The sequence below is a fragment of the Heterodontus francisci genome, chromosome 7 (genome assembly GCF_036365525.1).
Source record: "Heterodontus francisci isolate sHetFra1 chromosome 7, sHetFra1.hap1, whole genome shotgun sequence".
NCBI lineage: Eukaryota > Metazoa > Chordata > Chondrichthyes > Heterodontiformes > Heterodontidae > Heterodontus > Heterodontus francisci.
The window spans coordinates 71,235,464-71,257,545 of record NC_090377.1 but is presented as its reverse complement, the minus strand read 5'-3'; the positions used below and the strand labels follow the sequence as shown (position 1 = coordinate 71,257,545).

General features: G+C 43.8%; 1 protein-coding gene across 1 annotated transcript; it reads left to right on the top strand.

Annotated features, from left to right (window-relative positions):
• Positions 1-5,513: 5,513 nt before the first annotated feature.
• klhl23 (kelch-like family member 23) lies at positions 5,514-14,775 on the top strand. Its single transcript, XM_068034559.1, has 3 exons — positions 5,514-6,735; positions 8,006-8,158; positions 14,465-14,775. Exons 1-3 carry the CDS (start codon positions 5,514-5,516, stop codon positions 14,773-14,775), a joined length of 1,686 nt encoding a protein of 561 aa, XP_067890660.1.
• Positions 14,776-22,082: the final 7,307 nt, after the last annotated feature.

The window sequence follows — 22,082 nt, the reverse complement described above, 5'->3', positions numbered from 1 at the left end:
GCTGCCATTGTTCTTCTCAGCGGTAGAGGTTGTGGGTTTGGGAGGTGCCCTCGAAGAAGCTTTGATGTGTTGCCGCAATGCATCTTGTAGATGATGTGCACTGCAATCAAGGAGCGCTGATGGTAGAGAGAGTGAATGTTTAAGGTTGTGGATGGGGTGCCAATCAAGCAGGCTGCTTTTTCCTGGATGGCGTTGAGCTTCTTGAGTGTTGTTGGAGCTGCACACATCCAGGCAAGTGGAGAGTATTCCATCACACTCCTGACTTGTGCCTTGTATATGGTGGACAAGCTTTGGGGAGTCAGGAGGTGGGTTACTTGCTGCAGAATTCCCATCCACTGTCCTGCTCTTGTAGCCACGGTATTTATATGGCTGGTCCAGTTCAGTTTCTGGTCAATGGAACCCCCAGGATGTTGATGGTGGGCAATTCCGCGAATGTCAAGGGAGATGGTTAGGTTCTCTCTTGTTGGAGATGGTCACTGCCTGGCACTTGTGTGGTGCGAATGTAACTTGCCACTTATCAGCCCAAGCCCGAATGTTATCCAGGTCTTGCTGCATATGGACACGGACTGCTTCAGTATCTGAGGAGTTGTGAATAGTACTGAACATCATACAATCATCAGCGAACATCTCCACTTCTGACATTATGATGGAGGGAAGGTCATTGATAAAGCAGCTGAAGATGGTTGGGCCTAGGACACTACCCTGAGGAACTCCTGCAGTGATGTGCTGGGACTGAGATGAATGGCGTCCAACAACCACAACCACCTTCGTATGACTCCAAACAGTGGAGCGTTTTCTCCCTGATACACATTGACTTCAATTTGGCTAGGGCTCCTTGATGGTACACTTGGTCAAATGCTGCCTTGATATCTAGCGCAATCACTTTCACCTCACCTCTAGAAGGCCTGGAGTACAAAAGCAAGGATGTTATGGTGAACGTTTAGAAAACACTGGTTTGGCCTCAACTGGAGTATTGTGTCCAATTCTGGGCACAACACTTTAGGAAGGACGTGAAGGCATTAGAGAGAGTGCAGAAAAGATTTATGTGAATGTTTCCGGGAATGAGGGACTTCAGTTACGTGATAGATTGGAGACGTTGGGGCTGTTCTTAGAAAAGAGAAGATTGAAAGGATATTTGGTGCAGATGTTCAAAATCATGAGGGGACAGAGTAGATATGGGCAATTAGGAATGGGCAATAAATGCCAGCCTAGCCAGCGATGCCCACATCTCATGAACAAATAAAAAACGATAGGGAGAAACTGTTCCCATTGGCGGAAGGGTCGAAAACCAGAGGACACCGATTTAAGGCAACGTGAGGAAAATCTTTTTTATGCAGCAAGTAGTTAGGATCTGGAATGCACGACCTAAGAGTATGGTGGAGGCAGATTCAATTATGGCTTTCAAAAGGGAATGGAATAATTATCTGAAGAGAAAAAAATTGGCGGGCTACGGGGAAGGGGGGACTGAGTTGCTCTTGCAGAGAGCTGACATGGCCTCCTTCTGTGTTGCAACCATCTATGATTGCTATCTTCCCATCCTTGGAAATTGTTCTAGAATCTAAGGAATTCTGGAAGATCAAATTCACCGCATCTACTATCTCTGAAGCTACCTCTTTTAAAGCCCTAGGATGCATGTCAGCAGGATTTGTTGTCACTTGGTTAAATTAATTTCTCCAGTGGCCATGTTCTGTCCAAGGCAGAAGAAATAAGCACATCTAGGGAAGAGACTATAGGAGGTGGTTTCCCGTTGCCTTCCTCAGACCGAACAGGAATTGAACAGAGGCTGTTGATGTTCTTCTGAACTATATACTAGCCATCTAGCCAACTGAGTTACCCAGTCCCCAATTTCTCTTGTACTATTTCTTTATTTATATGAATTTCTTTAAGTTTCTCATTCTCGTTAGGCTCTTGGTTCCCCATTATTTCCAGAATGTTGTGTGTGTCTTCTCCAGTGAAGTCAGATACAAAGTATTTGTTTAATGTCTCTGCCAATTCCTTATTCCCCACTATTATTTCACCTGTCACTGCCTCTAATGGGGTCCACGTCTACTTACACTAATATTCTCCTATTTACATACTTATAGATATCTTTTTATGTCTCTAGCTAGCCTACTTTCATATTCTCTTTTCTCTTTCCTTATCAATTTCTTGGTCCTCCCTTGCTGAATTCTAAAATCCTTCCAATCCTCAAGCTTACTACTCTTTTTAGCAACATTTTAAGCATCTTCCTTTGATCCAATACTATCTTTAATTCTTCCTGTTAGCCACGGTGAGATCACATTTTCTATGGGGTTTTGCACCTTAAGGTAATGTATCTCTGTTGCAAATTATGTATTAACTCTTTAAGTGCTAGCCATTGCTTGTCTAACATCATATCTTTTAATGTAGTTTCCAAAACTACCTTAGCCACCTCGCCCCTCATACCTACATTTGTTTAGAATCTTTGTTTAGATTTAAGACCCTAGTTTTGGATGTAACTAAATCTCTTTCAAGCTCAGTATAAAAATGATACTGTTTAGAAAAGGACAAGAGTAAGTTCATTAATTTCATCCTAACAAATTATTCCATTGCAATAAACTGTAAGAAAGCATGAAAACAGGATTTGCTTGAAAAGTGCAAATTCACCTCTTGTTTGATTGTTTCTAGATCTTTTGACAGTTATTATGTTAGTATTTTGCCTTAAGGGACAATTTTACAAATGTTCTTGTGGGAGTCTTGGCTGCCAGCTGTACATATTGGGAAATCATGGGCACTTCCTATGATTTTCAATCCACTAAAATGGATAAAAGAAAATTCAAGTGGACCCATAATTTCCTGAGATGTGATGAAGTTCCAAGTTGCTCTTGTAAGCTTGTAAAATTGCTACTTTAAATAATTAATTTGTACATAAATTTGATTAGACAGTTTACAAAATGGATTCAGCATTTAGAATTTTCTGCCCTCTGGATTGACAGGAGATGTAATGGGAATCTTACCTATGTTCTAGTGCACAGTATTACTGCCAAATAAAGCAGCTGTTAGCCTTGGGCTAAATTGGTTCCATGAAATAGAGAGTAAAACTTTAGTTCTCAGATTGTAAGGGACGTGACCCACAAGTGAACAGTGTTGGCAAGAGCCCAAGTTGTAATAATCAACCTCTTTTAATTGTTAGTGATTTAAGAAAAACACCTATTCTTATCATTCAAAAAGATTTAACAACTAGAAATTTCTAAAGGGCAATGACTTTCAAAGAGATAAAATGGAGGATAGATAATGGAAAAACAGCAGGTTTGGTTTATATGATTTTCAAAAAGTATTTGACAAAGTATCATAGGGGTAATTTTCAATGGCCAGCCGCCCACTTCTCATTTCAAACAGAGACAGCCAGCAGTTGAAAATTGGAAGTGGGTATGGTAGGTGGGCATCATGGCTATCTCATTAATGCCCAAGGTCTGCCTGTTGAAATTTTTTGGCAATGCTGTAAAAGACACACAACCACCCACATGAAAGAGGTTAAATCTGCAAACTGGGGTCCTACACCAGTTGTAGTATGTCGATTGCAATTTTCAGATACTAATGTTCCAGGCGTTGAGCAGCCAAATCAATGGTCCATAAAGCTGTTTTTTTGGTGAGACCAGGGAGCGTAAGAGTGCCAAAAAGACACCAGCTTGCAGCTGGCTTGTTCAAGGTTACCCTTTTCATTGCACTTCACTTCTCCAGGCCCAATCTATCGGCCACATTAGGGTAGGACTTGACCTATTTCTCACCCATCCAGAATTGACAAGCTGCAGCAGGTGTCCACAGCTCAACAGTGGCATGTTAACAAGACCTGAGCTCAGAATGTCTTGGGGCCTCCCACTGGCACAAAGAAACAGGCAGTCAGAGCAGCTGCTCGACTGACTTTCCACCTGTTTTGGATGCTACTTGAAAGTCACCTCCCACAAGAAAGACTTATGGCAAAGCAAATGGAATATGGAATTAAGGAGAATGTGGCTACATTGATAGACAGTGGATTGCAGATAGAAAGCAAAGGGTAATGGTAAAGGCTGGGTCTGTGCCATTTAGCTATGCCCCCCCCCCACCCCATTCCCCCATCCCCATACTCCCCACCCACCAGCAGCCATGTAATCTCCCAGGAGAGGCACAAAAAGATAAAATAACCTCTAGGCTAATTCAGGGGGAAAAAAGTCTTGGAAATTCCTCTCAGGCAATTGACAATGAGCCCCCGGAGCTAGTAATGAAGTACATTACCCTACACCTCACCTACCTTTTGTAATTAATGATAACATCTTTCTCCAGGAAATTGACCAACTCCCCTTTGAACGATTGCAGAGAATCTGCATCCTCTACATGAGCCAGCAACCTATTCCAAAGGCCAACAATCCTCTGGGAAAAGAACACCCTCCTGATATCTAACTAGTTCTTTGTGTGTATGTCTCTACTTGGCTAATTCAAGTAATCTCTCCACATGTCTACTCCATGCATTGCATAATGTGGTGAAAATGTTACCTGCCATTTATCAGCCCGATTCTGGAAGTTGTCCCGCTCTGCTGTAGGTTGGCATCTAGTGCTTCATTATTGAAAGAGTTGTGAATAGAGCTGAACACTATAGAATCTTCCCAACTTATTACAGAGGTAATGTCATTAATGAACTCTGGCAGTGATGTTCCAGGGGTATGATGATGGCCTCTGACAACCATAGTCATCTTCATAGAAACATAGAAAATAGGAGCAGGAGTAGGCCATTCTGCCCTTTGGGCCTGCTCCACCATTCAAAAAAGATCATGGCTGATCATCTAATTCAGTACCCTGTTCCCGCTTTCTCCCCATATCCCTTGATCCCTTTGGCATTAAGAAATATGTCTATCTACTTCTTGAATACATTTAATGACTTGGCCACCACTGCCTTCTGAGGTAGAGAATTCCACAGGTTCACCACCCTCTGAGTGAAGACATTTCTCCTCATCTCGGTTCTAAATGGCATACCCCATATTCTGAGACTGTGACCCCTGGTTCTGGACTCACCAGCCATCGGGAACATCCTCCCTGCATCTAGCCTATCTAGTCCTGTTAGAATTTTATAGGTTTCTATGAGATCCCCTCTCATTCTTCTAAACTCTAGAGAATATAGGCCTAGTCGACCCAATCTCTCCTCATATGCCAATCCTGCCATCTTCCTTGTAAGTATGATTCCAGCCGCTTAGGGTTTTTCCATTGATTACTCCATTACCCCACCACCACACTGAATCTTATTAGGGCTCCTTAATGCCACACTTGGTGAAATGCTGCCTTGATGTTGAAGGCATCTGGAATTCAGCCTGGATCAAGGCTGTGACAAGGTCTGGAACCAAGTGGTTCTGGTGGAGCCCAGACTGAGCATTAGTGAGCTTGTTATTGGTGAATATGTGTCAATTGATGCCACTATTGATGACTTCACCTTCTGGATGAAATACGAACTGACTAAATCCGTTCACTATAGACTGTCAAAGCAAATCATATATGAGGATGACAACAGTAAATTTATTTTTACAGATATGGCTGTGAAAGAACATGAACAATATACTTATGAATTTAAGGATACAAAACATTCTGCTGAATTCCTTGATGCTTTTAAAGAGTTTTATCGGAATGAATTATTCACAGACATTACTTTGGAATGTTTCTCAGGACGGTTATTTCACTGTCACAAAGTTGCTCTAGCAGCCTGCAGCACTTATTTCAAAATAATGTTCACAGCAGATATGCGGGAAAAAGCCACCAAGATTATTAAACTTCCTAATATCGATGACAACATCTTGGATGCTCTTGTAAGGTACGTATACACATCAGAGGTGTCAATAACAGAAAAAAATGTCCAAAGCCTGTTAGAGACTGCAGATCTCCTCCAATTTATATCGGTTAAAACAGCATGTGAAAACTTTCTGATCAGGCATCTAGATGTCGACAATTGTCTAGGAATGCATTCTTTTGGAGAATTTCATGTTTGTATAGATTTAGAGAAAGAGTCTCGAAGGATGATCCTCTCTAGGTTTGAAGAAGTTTCAAGACAGGATGAATTTTTAGACATCAGCAAGGACAAACTCTTCTTCATTCTGTCTAGGGATAACCTTAATGTGTGGAAAGAAGACATTCTTCTGGAAGCCATTATTAAGTGGATTGCAAATGACATGAAAAATAGAATTGAATGTTTGAAGGAATTATTAAAATACATTAAAGTTGATTTGGATGAATCGTACCTCAGAACAGCACTTGAGTTGAATGAACGGTATCTTCTCACTAGTGATATTAAAATGCATTCTTTAAAATGCCATGTTCTAAAACTGAATAAAATGAATTCACAGCCTTGCAAAAAGTCAACATGTGCTATGTATATAGTTGGTGGTTATTATTGGCATCCACTTTCAGAGGTTCATATTTGGAACCCATTGACCAATTCATGGACGCAGGGTTCACAGATGCCCGATCACAAGAGAGAAGGTTACAGTGTTTCTGTTTTGGGACCAAATATTTATGTAACAGGTGGTTACAATTCAGATAACCTGGAGGCCCTGGATACAATGTGGATTTATAATTCAGAAATGGATAACTGGACAGAAGGGAGCCCAATGTTGAATGCTCGTTATTATCACTGTTCAGTGGTGATGCATGGATGCATCTATGTGATGGGTGGTTACAGAGGTGGAGCTCCAGCACAAGATGCTGAGTTTTATGATCCTTTGAAAAGAAAATGGATTTTGATTGTAAGTATGCTAAAAGGTATGTAACAAATTTCACTGCCAGTAATCAAGTAGATGTAATCCCTATATTGTTTCTGACTAAAATTAAATGAGGCTCTGGCAGCACAGCTCCAATCTTAACCAAACCCACCAGTGGGAATGGGGCTTTATTGGGTGGGACATCCTTTTTATAAACTGAGCTGATTTTATGCTCTATTGAAGTCAATGGAGCATAAAATCCAGCCCCAACTATCTTTAAGAATGATGCAAGAATTTGAATATGTAGAAGGGACGATGGGCAGAATTTTCCCAGCCAAGTGGAGGAGGAATCCGCTGCATATAAGCTGGTAAAGTCCCTGAAATTGATACTGGGTTGGGATCCCGACACCATCCCGCCCTCTTCTGGCTTTCACCAGGGTGGTTCCGAATCCAGAAGGGAAGCCCCTTGGATCTGGTGGGAAGCAATTAAGCCAATTAAATAGGCAACCATGAATTCTTTCTTACCCATAAGCACACAAGTTCCACACTGTGCCTGCACCTCGCCAGCTTCACCGATGTGAGTGCACAGTAAGCAGAGCTTCTTCAGTGAAACGGACAAGTTGGGAAGGCTTTGATAAGTTACACTGAAGAACTGCAGTCTTGGCCAGGTGAGAGACTGCTGTTTAAAGCACTTCTTCTCTCAGAGAGTGCTATCACTGCATGATAGGTGATTGCCAACTTCTTGGAAAGTACTTCACCTGTCCAGCACGTCACTCACTTTCAGCTGCACTTCCCTGCTGCCAGCCTTCAAGAAGGCATGGGAGCAGTTTATGCAGCTCCAGCTTTCATTTCTGCTTAGCAGAGGGCACACCATCACCAACAGCTCCAGCAGCCACAGAAGCAACATCAGCAGCATCTGCTGCCTTCTCTTCAGCCAAATGCCCCTCCAAAGAGCAGATGGGGGGATGGACACCAAAATTCAGCTGGATTGTGAGACCCCCAACACAGGGTTTACTGGCAGAGGATCAGCTCTCTCGACATGTCTGAGTTCTGGGAAAGAGCCTCAGCTCATTAGGAAATCAGGTTCCCGACCCGAAAATTGTCCCACTCTTCTGGCAGGGACTAAGTCCATAAGATTCTGCCCAATGCCTCTATTTATGTTTTGAGTATTTTGATACATAGATTTATTTCAGTTAAGCAGCAATTACATTTGTGCATCATCACTTAAAATGCAGCTTATATTTGCTTAAATACAATGTTGGAGTTACTATTTCCTCAGCGAGGATTTTGTTCTCTCACTGCACTGTTACTAATAGAAATCTCATGGATAGGGGTTGGAAATGCAACAGCTTGTGTCCTCCAAGATGTCATCTACGTAACAGGTGGTCACTATGGTTACCGAGGAAGCTCCACTTACGATAAAATTCAAAGCTACAGATCGGATCTTAATGAATGGACGGTAGTAACCATTACTCCACACCCAGGTACATTACAGCATTTTTAGTAAACTGAAATTAATAAAACTTTTTATTGGTTTTGCATTTTCTTATCTGCTGCACATAATGCCCTGGTCTTCAGCAAACAAATGGTGTTAACTGTTGATTACACCTCCACTTGTCAAGGACTTTCGATGGGCTTTTGCACTGGAACTAATGGTAATCTGTGTGAACAGGTCAAGCAATGGTGTGTTTCTTTAACTCATTAGATTTAAAAATCCTTACAGAGATGCGCAGAGTCTAAAGCAGAAGTGTAAATTATAATATTTAATTCAACATTAAATCATGTACTGAAAGCTAAATAAAGAGAGGGAAAGAAAGGTGGGATTAAGACAGAAAGATAAATGAGACAGAAAGAAAAGCAATTTTTCAGAAAAAAATGAATATCACCAACAATAATTAAAATGAAGGAAGAAGACTCCACACTTGTAGAAGTTAGTTTTCAATGCCAGAGACATTGGGCGGAATCTTCCCAGTCCCATGGAGACAGGCTTGAAGATTGGACTGGGAGGAAATTTTGAAATGAGGCCGTTGGATCTGTGGTCTGATGTGTTCCCAACTCTGGGCATTCTTGCCAGAGGTGGATCACCACCAGCAGTGGCTACCTACCCAGCATAAGTGGGTAGCCAATTTGAATTTTTTAAGTGCCCACTTAGGATCTTCCTGGCAGCAGATGGGAAAAGCCTGGCAGGTGTCTGGAGGTGGCTTGCCAACAGCTGGCTGGGGAGCCCTCGAGCCCTCCTATCCATACTCCTCGCTATCAGAGCCGCTTTTGCCACAGGGCCACAGCTACGTTGGTGGGGGGGGGGGGGGGGGGTTCCCCTCCACAATGACAACCTGACAGCTGTGGCCACAATTGTTTTAAAATTTTAACACATCTTCCATGGGCTCCTCAACTTGAAGTGCCCTTGCGTTCTCCTCCCTGCCGTAGCAGCGCTTGCCTCTCCCAGCAGGCAAAGACTGCCGACCCTCCCATTGAGTGAGCTGGGTGCCTGCCTCGCCTGCCATTCTTAATTGGATGGCGCTCCCAAAGGTAGTGGGCTGGATTTTACCTTAGGTGGACGGGAATTCGCCACCGACTTGGCTTCCGCCTAGCCCGGGGATCCATCCCGCATTTTACGGGTCCCCGGGATTTAATTGTCCCGAGGCGGGACAAATCAATGGAAGCATCAGTGGAGTACAGAAAGTGCAGGATGGAGCTTAAGAAAGCAATTAGGAGAGCAAAGAGGGAATATGAGAAAGCTCTGGCTGGTAAAAGTAGGGAAAATCCCAAGATATTCTATAAGTATATCAATGGGAAGAAGATAACCAGGGAAAGAGTAGGACCCGTTAGGGACCAAGGGGGAAATTTGTGGGTGGAGCCAGAGGACATTGGTAGGGTGTTGAACGAATACTTCACATCTGTCTTCACCCAAGAGAAAGAGGATGCAGATATGGAACTTAGAAAGAGAGACTGTGAGGTTCTTGAGCAAATTGTTATAGGGAGTGACAAGGTATTGAAGGTTTTGGAAGGCTTAAAAGTGGACAAATCTCCACATCTGGACGATTTGTGTCCCAGGATGCTGTGGGAGACGAGGATGGAGATTGCAGGGGCTCTGACCCTAATTTTTAATTCCTCTCTGGCCACGGGGGAGGTGCCAGAGGACTGGAGAACAGCTAATGTGGTCCCACTATTTAAGAAAGGTTGTAGAGATAAGCCAGGGAACTACAGACTAGTGAGTCTCACGTCAGTGGTAGGGAAACTATTGGAGAAAATTCTGAAGGAGAGAATCTATCTCCACTTGGAGAGGCAAAATTTGATTAGGAATAGTCAGCATAGCTTTGTCAGAGGGAGGTCATGCCTAACAAATTTGATTGAATTTTTTGAGCATGTGACCAGGTGTGTAGATGAGGGTAGTGCAGTTGATGTAGTTCACATGGATTTCAGCAAAGCCTTTGACAAGGTCCCACATGGGAGACTTATCAAGAAAGCAAATGCACCTGGGATACAAGGTAACTTGATAAGGTGGATTCAAAATTGGTTTAGCTGTAGGAGACAGAGAGTGATGACAGACGGCTGTTTTAGTCACTGGAAGCCAGTGTCCAGTGGCGTACCACAGGGATCTGTGCTGGGTCCCCTATTGTTTGTCATTTATATAAACGACATAGATGACTATGTGGGGGGTACGATCAGTAAGTTCGCGGATGACACAAAGATTGGCCGAGTGGTTAACAGTGAGGTTGCGTGTCTTGGGTTACAGGAAGATATAGACGGGATGGTCAAATGGGCAGAAAAGTGGCAGATGGAATTTAACGCTGAAAAGTGTGAGGTGATACACTTTGGAAGGAGTAATGTGGCACGGAAGTATTCAATGAATGGCCTGACACTGGGAAGTTGCGAGGAACAAAGGGACCTTGGCGTGTTTGTCCATAGATCTCTGAAGGCAGAAGGGCAGGTTAATAGGGTGGTGAAAAAGGCATATGGGACACTTGCCTTTATCAATCGAGGCATAGATTACAAAAAGCAGGGAGGTCATGTTGGAGTTGTACAGAACTTTGGTAAGGCCACAGCTGGAGTACTGTGTGCAATTCTGGTTGCCACATTATAGGAAGGATGTGATTGCATTGGAGGGGGTGCAGAGGCGATTCACCAGGATGTTGCCTGGGATGGAACATTTAAGCTATGAAGAGAGGTTGGATAGGCTTGGGTTGTTTTTGCTGGAGCAGAGAAGACTGAGGGGTGACCTGATCGAGGTGTACAAGATTATGAGGGGCATGGACAGGGTGGATAGGGAGCAGCTGCTCCCCTTAGTTGAAGGGTCAGTTACGAGGGGTCACAAGTTTAAGGTGAGGGGCGGGAGGTTTAAGAGGGATTTGAGGAAGAACTTTTTTACCCAGAGGGTGGTGACAGCCTGGAATGCCCTGCCTGGGAGGGTGGTAGAGGCAGGTTGCCTCACATCCTTTAAAAAGTACCTGGATGAGCACTTGGCACGTCATAACATTCAAGGCTATGGGCCAAGTGCTGGCAAATGGGATTAGGTAGACAGGTCAGGTGTTTTAATGCATTGGTGCAGACCCGATGGGCCGAAGGGCCTCTTCAGCACTGTATTATTCTGTGATCCTGTGATTCTGGGACTTCCACCTGCTTGAGGGAGAAAGTCCCGCCTCAGTGAGCTGCTGTCCAATGATTGGGCTGGCAGCTCTTAGTCCCAGCAACGCCACCGGGAGTGGTGGCCACTGCTGGGACAGCAGTCCAGCCGACGACATGGAGCCAGGAGTTGGACATGCCTCACCAGGGGGATTGGTCATGCCCTGGTGAGACTATGGTGGTCGTTTGTGGGGGAGCGTCTTGGGTCCCGGGGGTGTGTTGGGAGGTGGGGGCGGCCCTCAATCAGGCACCCTGTGCCCAACTGCCATGGCACCTGCCCCCCCCCCCCACCCCCGGAGCGCGGAAAGGCCGGCACCTATCACTGGGCAGCCTTTCACGTCCCCAGGACACCCGCTTACCATGGGTAAAATACCCATGGAAGTTGGCATGGGCCCTTAAGTGGCCACTTAAGGGCCTTGATTGGCCTCAGACGGGCACGCCGTTTTCCCCCCCAACCCCGCCTGACCACCGTAAAGTTGGTCGGAGGCAGAAGCGGGGCAGGAAGGCCTCCCAGAGCTTCCCGCTCAATTGTACACCGCCCCCATCTGCCCCCACGCCAGCATCCGACCCACTGGTGTAGCTTAAAATTCAGCCCAGTATCTTAATTAGCCGCCTCTGGTAAGATCACGAAGGTGGGTGGCCAGGCAGCGCCAGTGGTCATGACCCACTTTTGGTCCAGATCTCATAACATCTTCAAAGGCGGTAAGATTCCACCCATTATTTCACAATAATTAAGACATATCATGCCATTAAAAATTCACATAAGCTTGAATGGACAAGTCCTATCTTTTTCTGGCGGGTGTGTGGGTATCCATCAAGTAAGTACCAAAATTTCATGTTATTCCATGTGTTTGACTGTCAAGTCTCTGAATGAGATACTGCTATAGCAAAGCTTCTGGAGGAGCAGGGAAACTTGGGCAGCAACTTCCTGATATCTACGTTTTAACTGCCCATCTGTTGTTGTTGGAAGTTGCTATCCGATTTACTCTTTAATAGTGGTGAGTGTTGATAGCCTCACCACTACTCTTATTGTAAAACCTAAGCCAATATATTGCATCATTTGATACATTCTAAAATTGTTTTCTTCCTGTGATGTTTCTGTCCACCTATAGTGACCTTTGTTGCAAGCTTAGGCTTCACTGATCTGTGACTCAGCTAGGCAAGTGCGAGTTGGGGTGGGTGGTGGGGGGGGGGGGCGGGGGGGGTGTTGGTGGGGATCCAAAACTGGCAGTTGTAAATATAAGATAATCACTGATAAATTGAATAAGGAATCCAGTAGAAACTGCTTTACCTAGAAAGTCATTGGAATGTAAACTTGCCACCTTAGAGAGCAGTTGAGGAGAAAAGCATAGATGAATTTAAGGGAAATCTAGATAAATATGAGAGAAAGGAATAGAAGGATATGCTTATAAGATTAGATGAAGTAGGATGTGAGGAAGCTTATGTTGAGCATAAACATCGGCACACATCAGCTGGACCGAATGACCTGTTTCTGTGCTATAAATTCTATGCAAGTGATACATTCAGTTACACTAAGGCTGCACACCACGCTTGCGAGACTTACAGTAAATAAATTTGCAATAAAATCAACTTATCATAATTGCAAGTATAGAGGAAGAAAGGGAGCCATAAAACTGGTTGCATTAAAACAGAAATTGCAATTAAACAAAGTCACAAATAATTGGGTATGACTGTATTCATTATAAAGATCTATGTTAGGAAATATTCCTTGCAGGAGAAGAATCAAGGGCCAGATTTTTGAAGCCTTCTGAGTGCGGCTGTGGATGAAAGCGTGATTTGAAAATCGTGTTTTCAGAGGCCAACACTGGTACCCACCACCTCAGAAACGCAACGCCATTTTTAAAGGGATGCCAGGATGGAGGGAATGGGTCGCCTCCAATTAATTGCCTGTTGAGCTCATTGAAGAGCTCATTAACAGGCTTGTCAGCAGGACATTTTAATTTTCAAAGGCTGGGTGTTAAGAAAACGCGATATGCCAAATGAGGAATTTTTGATTCATTGGTGGAAAACTTACATTAAACTTTTAATGGGAAAACCCCTATAGTTAACTTTTTTAAAAAACTGACAGCCAAGATGGCCACTGCAATTTGCATCTGGAACACCTCTTCATATTCAAAAGATCCACCCGGAGCCAGAGGTTTGAGCAGCATGGACCCAGGACAATGGCTTTCTCTAAGTGATTGAATTACCTAAAATTGCTTCATTAGCATGGCAGTCGAGGAAATTCTAACACCTTGACTTTGAAAGAACAAACCCCTCCAAGTGTAAATTGGCATCCTGGGGCCTGTGGAGCCAATTCCTAACCTTGAATTTCATTAGAAGGTTCCAGAAAACCTGAAGCAGCCATGTGACCATCTGTCACATGGACAAATTACAAGCAATAACTTACGCTGTGCAGCAGGAAAAGGCTGTGTGCATCCCTTTCTCTCTCTCTCCCTAGATAACACAAGTTTGAAAACCATCTGTGACTGTGAATCCCTTCAAGCCTACAGATTGTGACAGACAGACCAGGGGAAGAGAACCAACTACAAGTCTGCCTCCAAGAACTCAGTCTTGAACAGAATGGGACAACCACAAAGTGCACTTTGACCAGTCGTGGACTTCAAGAGTAAAAACAAAAAGTGCTGGAAATACTCAGCAGGTCTGGAAGCATCTGTGGAGAGAGAAGCAGAGTTAACATTTCAGTTCAGTGACCTTTCATCAGAACCTGACTTCAAGAATACAGCTTCAACCAGAAGACCACCGGATCATCCACTTCACAGACTGTGTATTTAAGTTCCATTTATTCTGGACTCTAATCCAACCACCAAATCTATTTTTCCCTCTGTAATCTATTTGTGTGTGTGATTCTCGTGTGAATATGTGCATGAATGTGTAGTGTTTATTTTTAGATTGGTTTTAGATTGTTAAGTATAATAAGCTGACCTCTTTCTTGTTTAAGCTCAAGAAAACCTGTCCAATTGGTTCTTTCACGACCACAATAAAAGTAAAAGGTAAAACACTCAGAGATGGTAAGCATGATGGTAAGCAGATATTCAGAGGTTTGAGAGTCAGGAAATAAATATTTGAAAATGATTATTGGGAAATGGCACAGCTTGTTTTGGATGAATGTTTATAAACTCAAATATGTTGCTTTCTTTCTCTAGAGTACGGGCTGTGTTCTGTGGCTTTATACGACAAGATTTACCTTGTTGGTGGTCAAACAGCTATCACCGATTGTTATGACACAGAAAAGAACGAATGGAAACAAATAGCCCAAATGAATGAAAGACGGATGGAATGTGGTGCATTGGTGATGAATGGGTGTATTTATGTTACAGGCGGATATTCGTCTTCTAAAGGAACTTACCTGCACTGTGTTGAGAAATATGACCCTGAACAAGATTCTTGGGAAATAATAGGGAATCTGCCTAATGCCATGCGTTCGCATGGCTGTGTAAGTGTATATAATGTATAAGTATGCATTGTTGTATTTACAATCAGATGTGGACCAGTGGATAAACGAGAGAATACACCACTGGTGGTGATGACTGTTATTTCACCCGAGGAAATAACCACGACACACACATTCTGTTGGTTAAAAGGAAATCAAGGGATAATGGGAATCGGGTGGGAAAGTGGAGTTGATGTAAAAGTTCAGCCATGAAATCATTGTATGATGGAGAATGTTTTATCAACCATGTGGCCTACTCCTGTTCCTTTTCTTAAAATGGGTTATGATAGCCTGAAACTCATAAATAAGATATAAAAGATATTCAGTAGAAAGTTCTGAAATATAAGGGTGAATCAGTGTTCCCTCTGGGAACAATGGTCATAGGATGAACATAATGGGCTGTGTGCCTACAATTTCCTGAAATATACTTCCTGTGAGCACTGCTTCCTGTTAGTGTGAAATTGTGGAATCATCTCTTTGGAACATATATCATAAGTGAGGAGGGTCTGAGAACAGTACCCGGGTTCAATTCTGGGTACTGCCTGTGCGGAGTTTGCAAGTTCTCCCTGTGACCGTGTGGGTTTTTGCCGGGTGCTCCGGTTTCCTCCCACCGCCAAAGACTTGCAGGTGATAGGTAAATTGGCCATTATAAATTGCCCCTAGTGTAGATAGGTGGTAGGAAATTTGGGATTACTGTAGGGTTAGTATAAATGGGTGGTTGTTGGGTGGCACAGACTCGGTGGGCCGAAGGACCTGTTTCAGTGCTGTATCTCGAAATAAAATTTTTTAAAAACTTGTAACTGATGAAGTCACCAATGCACCACATTCCGTATAAGTCCTTAATTGCATTGCTTCCTATTGGGCACCCTGTTCACACAGAATTCATTTTTTATTAATTTTTCTAATAGTTCAGAGGCATGACGTGTTGGTGAAACACCATACTGCATCTCAGTAATAAAAAACCATGATTTTACCGTATGAAGGTTTTTTGGTGTTATTTAATAGAAACAACAGTAGAGACACATGCTAAAAGTGGCAGAAAATGGGGTGGGGTGGGGGTGTAAACTGAAACTACCATTTGTTTCCTTTTCTACAATATTAAGTATCTTTTAAATCTTCTCTCAAAAAAGTGAAATTTGTAACAAACATTTTCTGATGAATGCATGTTAAAACATTATTAATAAACCTTTAGAGAATTCTGGGATAGTTTTTTTGGCTATTTTTCCACAGAAAAAAATTAATAGTTTTAATGTCATACTTTTAAAACATAGTGTATTCACGCAGGTTAAAAAAATGTCTTTGACTTGATAGGTAGTTAAGATGCTAATGAGCTGATTTTGATGGTGTTTGATTGTAAATATTGAGCAATTTGTTATACTGTGTCTACAATTGGAAAACACCTTACACCCATTGTATTGGAATGCCTTCGGTTCCATTGATTTGAATAGAGGGAGATAAAGCAAAGACAAAAATGGGACACAGGCAAGGAGGCTTATGAAACAGGAAGGCCATGACATTTATTAGAGAAATCTGCGAGGGCTTTTGCAAAGCCCAAAAGGTCCAATAGAAGCATCTTGTTTAAGTCAACCTGCTGATGTAGACAAGCATAATTTTTTTTATTTTGTATTAATTGAAGGTACATTGTATGTAATGAACCGAAACTGATCATAAAAGCTGTTCTACATGTTTGCCTACAAGTGCCTTATGATGCAGTTCTTCTTTGTGGTGTCCAGGTTACTGACTCTGATGTGATATATCTCTGACTGGGCTCCCCCCTCTCATGGACAGTCAACCCCCCAGGTAGGTTAGCATCAAGAAGATGAAAGTGGACACCAACAACCCATGATATTTTGAGCACCTCATAATGTCCTCCTTTCAGGAACTCCTCCATTGTTGGAAGCTCTCTATTTCACGAGTGAAGGTGTGTAACGTTATGTAGTAACTCACATGTCTAATCACCATAGAGACCTTCTCCACAGCAGTGCAAAAAGAATCTTGAGACTGCATCAAGTTCAAACTGCCTTCCTGTACTTGCGGCCTTTCAGCATGCCTACCCACCCTTCAACAACAGTCCTAGTGGAGACAAAGTCCCGCCTTCACATTGAGGCTACCCTCCATCGTGTTGTGTGGCACCACCACCATGTCAAATGGGATAGATTTCAAATAGATCTAGCAATGCAAAACTGGGCATCCATGAGACACTGTGGGCCATCAGCAGCAGCAAAATTGTATTCAACCACAATCTGTAACCTCATGGCCCGGCATATCCCCCACTCTACCATTACCATCAAGCCGGGGGACCAACCCTGGATCAATGAAGAGTGCAGGAGGGCATGACAGGAGCAGGCATACCTCAAAATGAAGCTACAACCCAGGACTACCTGTGTGCCAAACTGCGTAAGCAGCATGCGATAGACAGAGTTAAGCGATCCCATAACCAACGGATCAGATCTAAGCTCTGCAGTCCTGCCACATCCAGCCATGTATGGTGGTGGATAACTAAACAACTAACTGGAGGAGGTGGCTCCACAAATATCCCCATCCTCAATGATGGGGGAGCCCAGCACATCAGTGCGAAAGATAAGGCTGAAGCATTTGCAACAATCTTCAGGCAGAAGTGACGAGTTGATGAACCATCTCGGCCTCCTCCTGAAGTCTCCAGCATCACATGCCAGTCTTTAGCCAATTCGATTCACTCTGTGTGATATCAAGAAACGACTGAAGGCACTGGATACTGCAATGGCTATGGCCCCTGACAATATTCTGGCAATAGTATTGAAGACCTGTGCTCCAGAACTAGCTGCACACCTAGCCAAGCTGTTCCAGTACAGCTACAACACTGGCATCTACCCCGCGATGTGGAAAATTGCCTGGGTATGTCCTGTACACAAAAAGCAGGACAAGTCCAACCTGATTAATTACCGCCCGATCAGCCTACTCCCAATCATCAGTAAAGTGATGGAAGGTGTCGTCAGCAGTGCTATCAAGTGGCACTTGCTTAGCAATAACCTGCTTAGTGACACTCAGTTTGGATTCCGCCAGGGCCATTCAGCTCCTGACCTCATTACAGCCTTGGTTCAAACATGGATAAAAGAGTTGAACTCAATAGGTGAGGTGAGAGTTACTGCCCTTGACATCAAGGCAGCATTTGACTGAGTATGGCATCAAGGAGCCCTAGCAAAACTGAAGTCAATCGGAATCGGGGCAAACTCCTCTGCTGGTTGGAATCATACCTAGCACAAAGGAAGATGGTTGTGGTTGTTGGAGGTCAATCATCTGAGCTCCTGGACATTACTGCAGGAGTTCTTCAGGGTAGTGTCCTAGGCCCAACCATCATCAGCTGCTTCATCAATGACCTTCCTTCAATCATAAGGTCAGAAGTGGTGATGTTTGCTGCTGGTTGCACATTGTTCAGCACCATTCATGAGGACTCAAATACTGAAGCAGTCCATGTAGAAATACAGCAAGACCTGGACAATATCCAGGCTTGGGCTGATAGGTGGCGCGAATATTACTTGCCACTTAAGTGCCAGGCAATGACTATCTCCAACAAGAGAGAATCTAACCACCTCCCCTTGACGTTCAATGACATTACGATCACTGAATCCCCCCACTATCAACATCCTTGGGGTTACCATTGACGAGAAACTGAACTGGAGTAGCCATATAAATACCGTGGCTGCAAGAGCAAGTCAGAGGCTAGGAATCCTGCAGCGAGTAACTCACCTCTTGACTCCCCAAAACCTGTCCACCATCTACAAGGCACAAGTCAGGAGTATGATGGAATAGTCCTCCACTTGCCTGGATGGGTGCAGCTCCAACAACACTCAAGAAACTCGACACCATCCAGGACAAAGCAGCCCGCTTTATTGGCATCCTATCCACAAACATTCACTCCCTCCACCACCGACGCACAGTGGCAGCAGTGTGTACCATCTGCACTGCAGCAACGCACCAAGTCTCCTTAGACGGCACCTTCCAAACCTGCAACCTCTACCAACTGGAAGGACAAGGCCAACAAATGCATGGGAACACTACCACCTGCAAGTTCCCCTCCAAGTTACACACCATCCTGACTTGGAACTATATCGTTGTTCCTTCAATGTATCTGGGTCAAAATCCTGGAACTCCCTTCCTCACAGCACAGTGGGTGCCCCTACCTCACCAGGACTGCAGCAATTCAAGAAGGCAGCTCACCACCACCTTCTCGAGGGCAATTATGGATGGGCAATAAATGCTGGCTTAGCCAGTGACACCCACATCCCATGAATGAATTTTTTTAAAAAGCAGGGCGGCAGCCGGATCGCCACCTGCCTCTGGTGAGTCTGGCGGTGAGGGATTGTCCACGCGCAAGAGCTCCCGCAAATATTTTAAGAAATCCCTGTAACATCACATCTGGTTCATTGGGTTACTGTCCGATTGTTTTTGATTTGTAAATGAGAAAACTATAGGATTATTATAAATGGGTGGTTGATGGTCGGCACAGACTCGGTGGGCCGAAGGGCCTGTTTCAGTGCTGTATCTCTAAACATAAACACATAAACATACAGGCATTGGAGGCGCTCTTTCAGCATACCGATCTCCTGCTCAATGGTAACTCATTTAGCTCAGTGTCTGGCATTGTATCTCTCCTCTGCAGCAGTGGTGGAGTCTCATACCGGTGTCGGGAGCCATGTCTGCAAAGGATAGCCCTTATCTCCAAGAAGTTCCCCCTCCATCCAAACCAGTTCAATGAACAGCAGTGGCAGCCAGGACTGGCGCAAGGCCCAGGTGTCATGGCAGCTGCCTGAGAAGCAGTCGCACATTCGCTGCACTTAATCACAAGCCCCCCCATTGAATTGCAATGAATTAGATGCAAATGTATTAAAAGTGTTCAGCAATTTAAGTTATATTCTTGTCGCGTCGGGGCAGCGATGCCGCCTTGGTGCTTTCCCGCTGCTGACTAACCCCAGAACTGATAACATGATGCTGGTTTTTTGGGCGGATGCTTCTAACATGATTCTCCACCCCCCCCACCCCACCATTCCCGCTTTAAATGGCTACACTAAAATCAGCCCATTATAAGCAAAGACATGTATTTCTTTCTTCTTCTGGGTAGATGTTGGAATGCAAATGGACAGGTTGGCAACCTTTTTAGCAACAATTACTTAACTCTCAGGATACTAGCTTGTGTGCTCTTTTTTGAAAACCATTTTATAATTTACACAGTGTGAGGTGTTGTGCATGTCTTTTCAAAGACCAGGTCAAGCTAGTGTCTGAAAAGACTGGAAGGGTAGGGCACACATGTTTGGAAAATGCAAGACGACTCAGTGGGAGACATGAACATTATGGATTAGAGCTGGAAAAGCTGGCATAGAATTATGGAAATCCTGGGTGCTAAGCTAAAATACAGGTAAAGTTATAAAGTATAATATAAATAATTTATATATATATGCACATAAAGACATGCACAACACCTCACACCTCACTCTCTCTCTCCATATATATATATATATAGAGAGAGAGAGAGAGAGAGAGAGAGTGATGATATTTAGCTTGGAATAAGATAGAGGATTAGATTGATGATGTAAGTTTCATTTTATCAGAAATCACTTAAGCTTAGTTTCAGTTGAAACAAGTGGAATGAGTATTTTGATATATGACAATTGTGCCAAGTGCAGGAGAACCAATAACCTAGGAGACAGGGCATGGCCAGATGATGCCTCTGCAATAGCGGAAAAGTAACTGGATTGATATCTAAATAACAACTATTTGTGTTAGGATTGTCTTTTAATCTTGTTTAAATAAGCTGTTTGCTAAAATGTGTAAGTTAACCAGTGTATGAAAGTAGAATAGATGTTTCTGTACACTAGTGAATTTTTCTACAGTAAAATAGTTTGATAAGGGAGTAGAATAGTCAGACTAGACGACTGGCCTATGACCAGTTCCAAACATAACAACTGATAACAGACAGAATTGAACAATAGGGATGTTGATTGAGGAGAGTTTGAAAGCTGCTGTGTCTCTGGTTGGTATCCTTCCATCTATGAAAGTTGATGGACACACAGCAAACAATCCAGTTAAGTGAGGTGTCTTCTCTTGGTGCACCTTTGTTAATGGCTGTGAAGGTCAATCCCTTGAGAGGCAGGTTCTGCCACAAGTGCTGCATGTGAAGCTTGCAGATGATGCTGTGAATTGTTGTTTTTGAAGTTGACACCTGTTGCCAAGCTGCTGTAGCAACTGATCATTGTGGTGGTACACACAGGATGTGGAGCCATTTCCCTCTTTCGCCAGCTCCCAAGTGCGATAATCGACATTTAGGGCCTGCCTGTCATGCTTGCAAGCATCCTTGAAGCGGGGTTTTGGGCGCCCCACTGGTTGTCTGGCACCGGCTACATCACCATACAGAAGGTCCTTGGTATGTGACAGTCTTCCATCCTGCAGACGTGTCTGATCCACTGAAGCCGCCTCTGTTTGATTAGTGCCAACACACTTGGGAGCTCTGCCTTTAAGAGGACTGCCATTTTTGTGATTTTGTCCTGCAAGGATATACCCATAACCCGCAGACAGTGAAGATGGAAATGATTGACCTTCTTTTCCTGGGAGCTGTAAGTCGCCCATGTTTCACAGTCATACATCAATGTGCTGAGAACACAGGCCTTATAAACCATGAGCTTGGTCCTAAGGGTCAGCTTTGTGTTATTCCATGGCTGTTTTGCAAGTCGGCCAAAGGTGGTGGCTGCTTTCCCCATGTGTGTATCGAGCTCTGCATCAAGGGACAGATTGTCTGTCACTGTGGACCCAAGGTAGCAGAATGTGCTAACCACTTCCAGTGGGGTGTTATTTAGTGTGATCAGGAGCAGAGATGCAACACCTTGTCCCATGACCACAGTTTTCTTGATGCTTATAGTCAAGGAGAACAAGTTACAGCCACGTTAGAGACAGTCCATGAGCCTTTGTAGTTGAGTTTCCGTATGAGCCACGAGTGCAGCATCATCAGTGTAGGGGAGTTCTCTGATCAGGACGCAGTGTGTTTTTGTCTTTGATTTCAACCTTGATGGATTGTAGAGCTTGTCATCTGACCTAGTGTGCAAGTAGACTCCTTCCATATCTGCAAGGAAGGAGAAGGTCAGGAGCATGGAAAAGAAGATGCCAAACAGAGTGGGGGCTAGTACACAACCCTGTTTCACTCCATTTTTCACTCCGAAACTGTCAGAATGCTCTGGGGACATGGGTTCGAATCCCACCACAGCAGATGGTGAAATTTGAATTCAATTAATAATTCTGGAATTAAAAGCGAGTCTAATGGTGACTATGAAGCCATTGTTGATTGTTGTAAAAACCCATCTGGT

Bases quoted from the DNA above. Each gene is read 5' to 3' on its own strand.
- klhl23 (XM_068034559.1), top strand. From the start codon at position 5,514: ATGGCTGTGAAAGAACATGAACAATATACTTATGAATTTAAGGATACA. The intron at 6,736-8,005 runs GTATGTAACAAA...TCTCATGGATAG, and splicing joins GATTGTAAGTATGCTAAAAG to GGGTTGGAAATGCAACAGCT. The intron at 8,159-14,464 runs GTACATTACAGC...TTCTTTCTCTAG, and splicing joins AACCATTACTCCACACCCAG to AGTACGGGCTGTGTTCTGTG.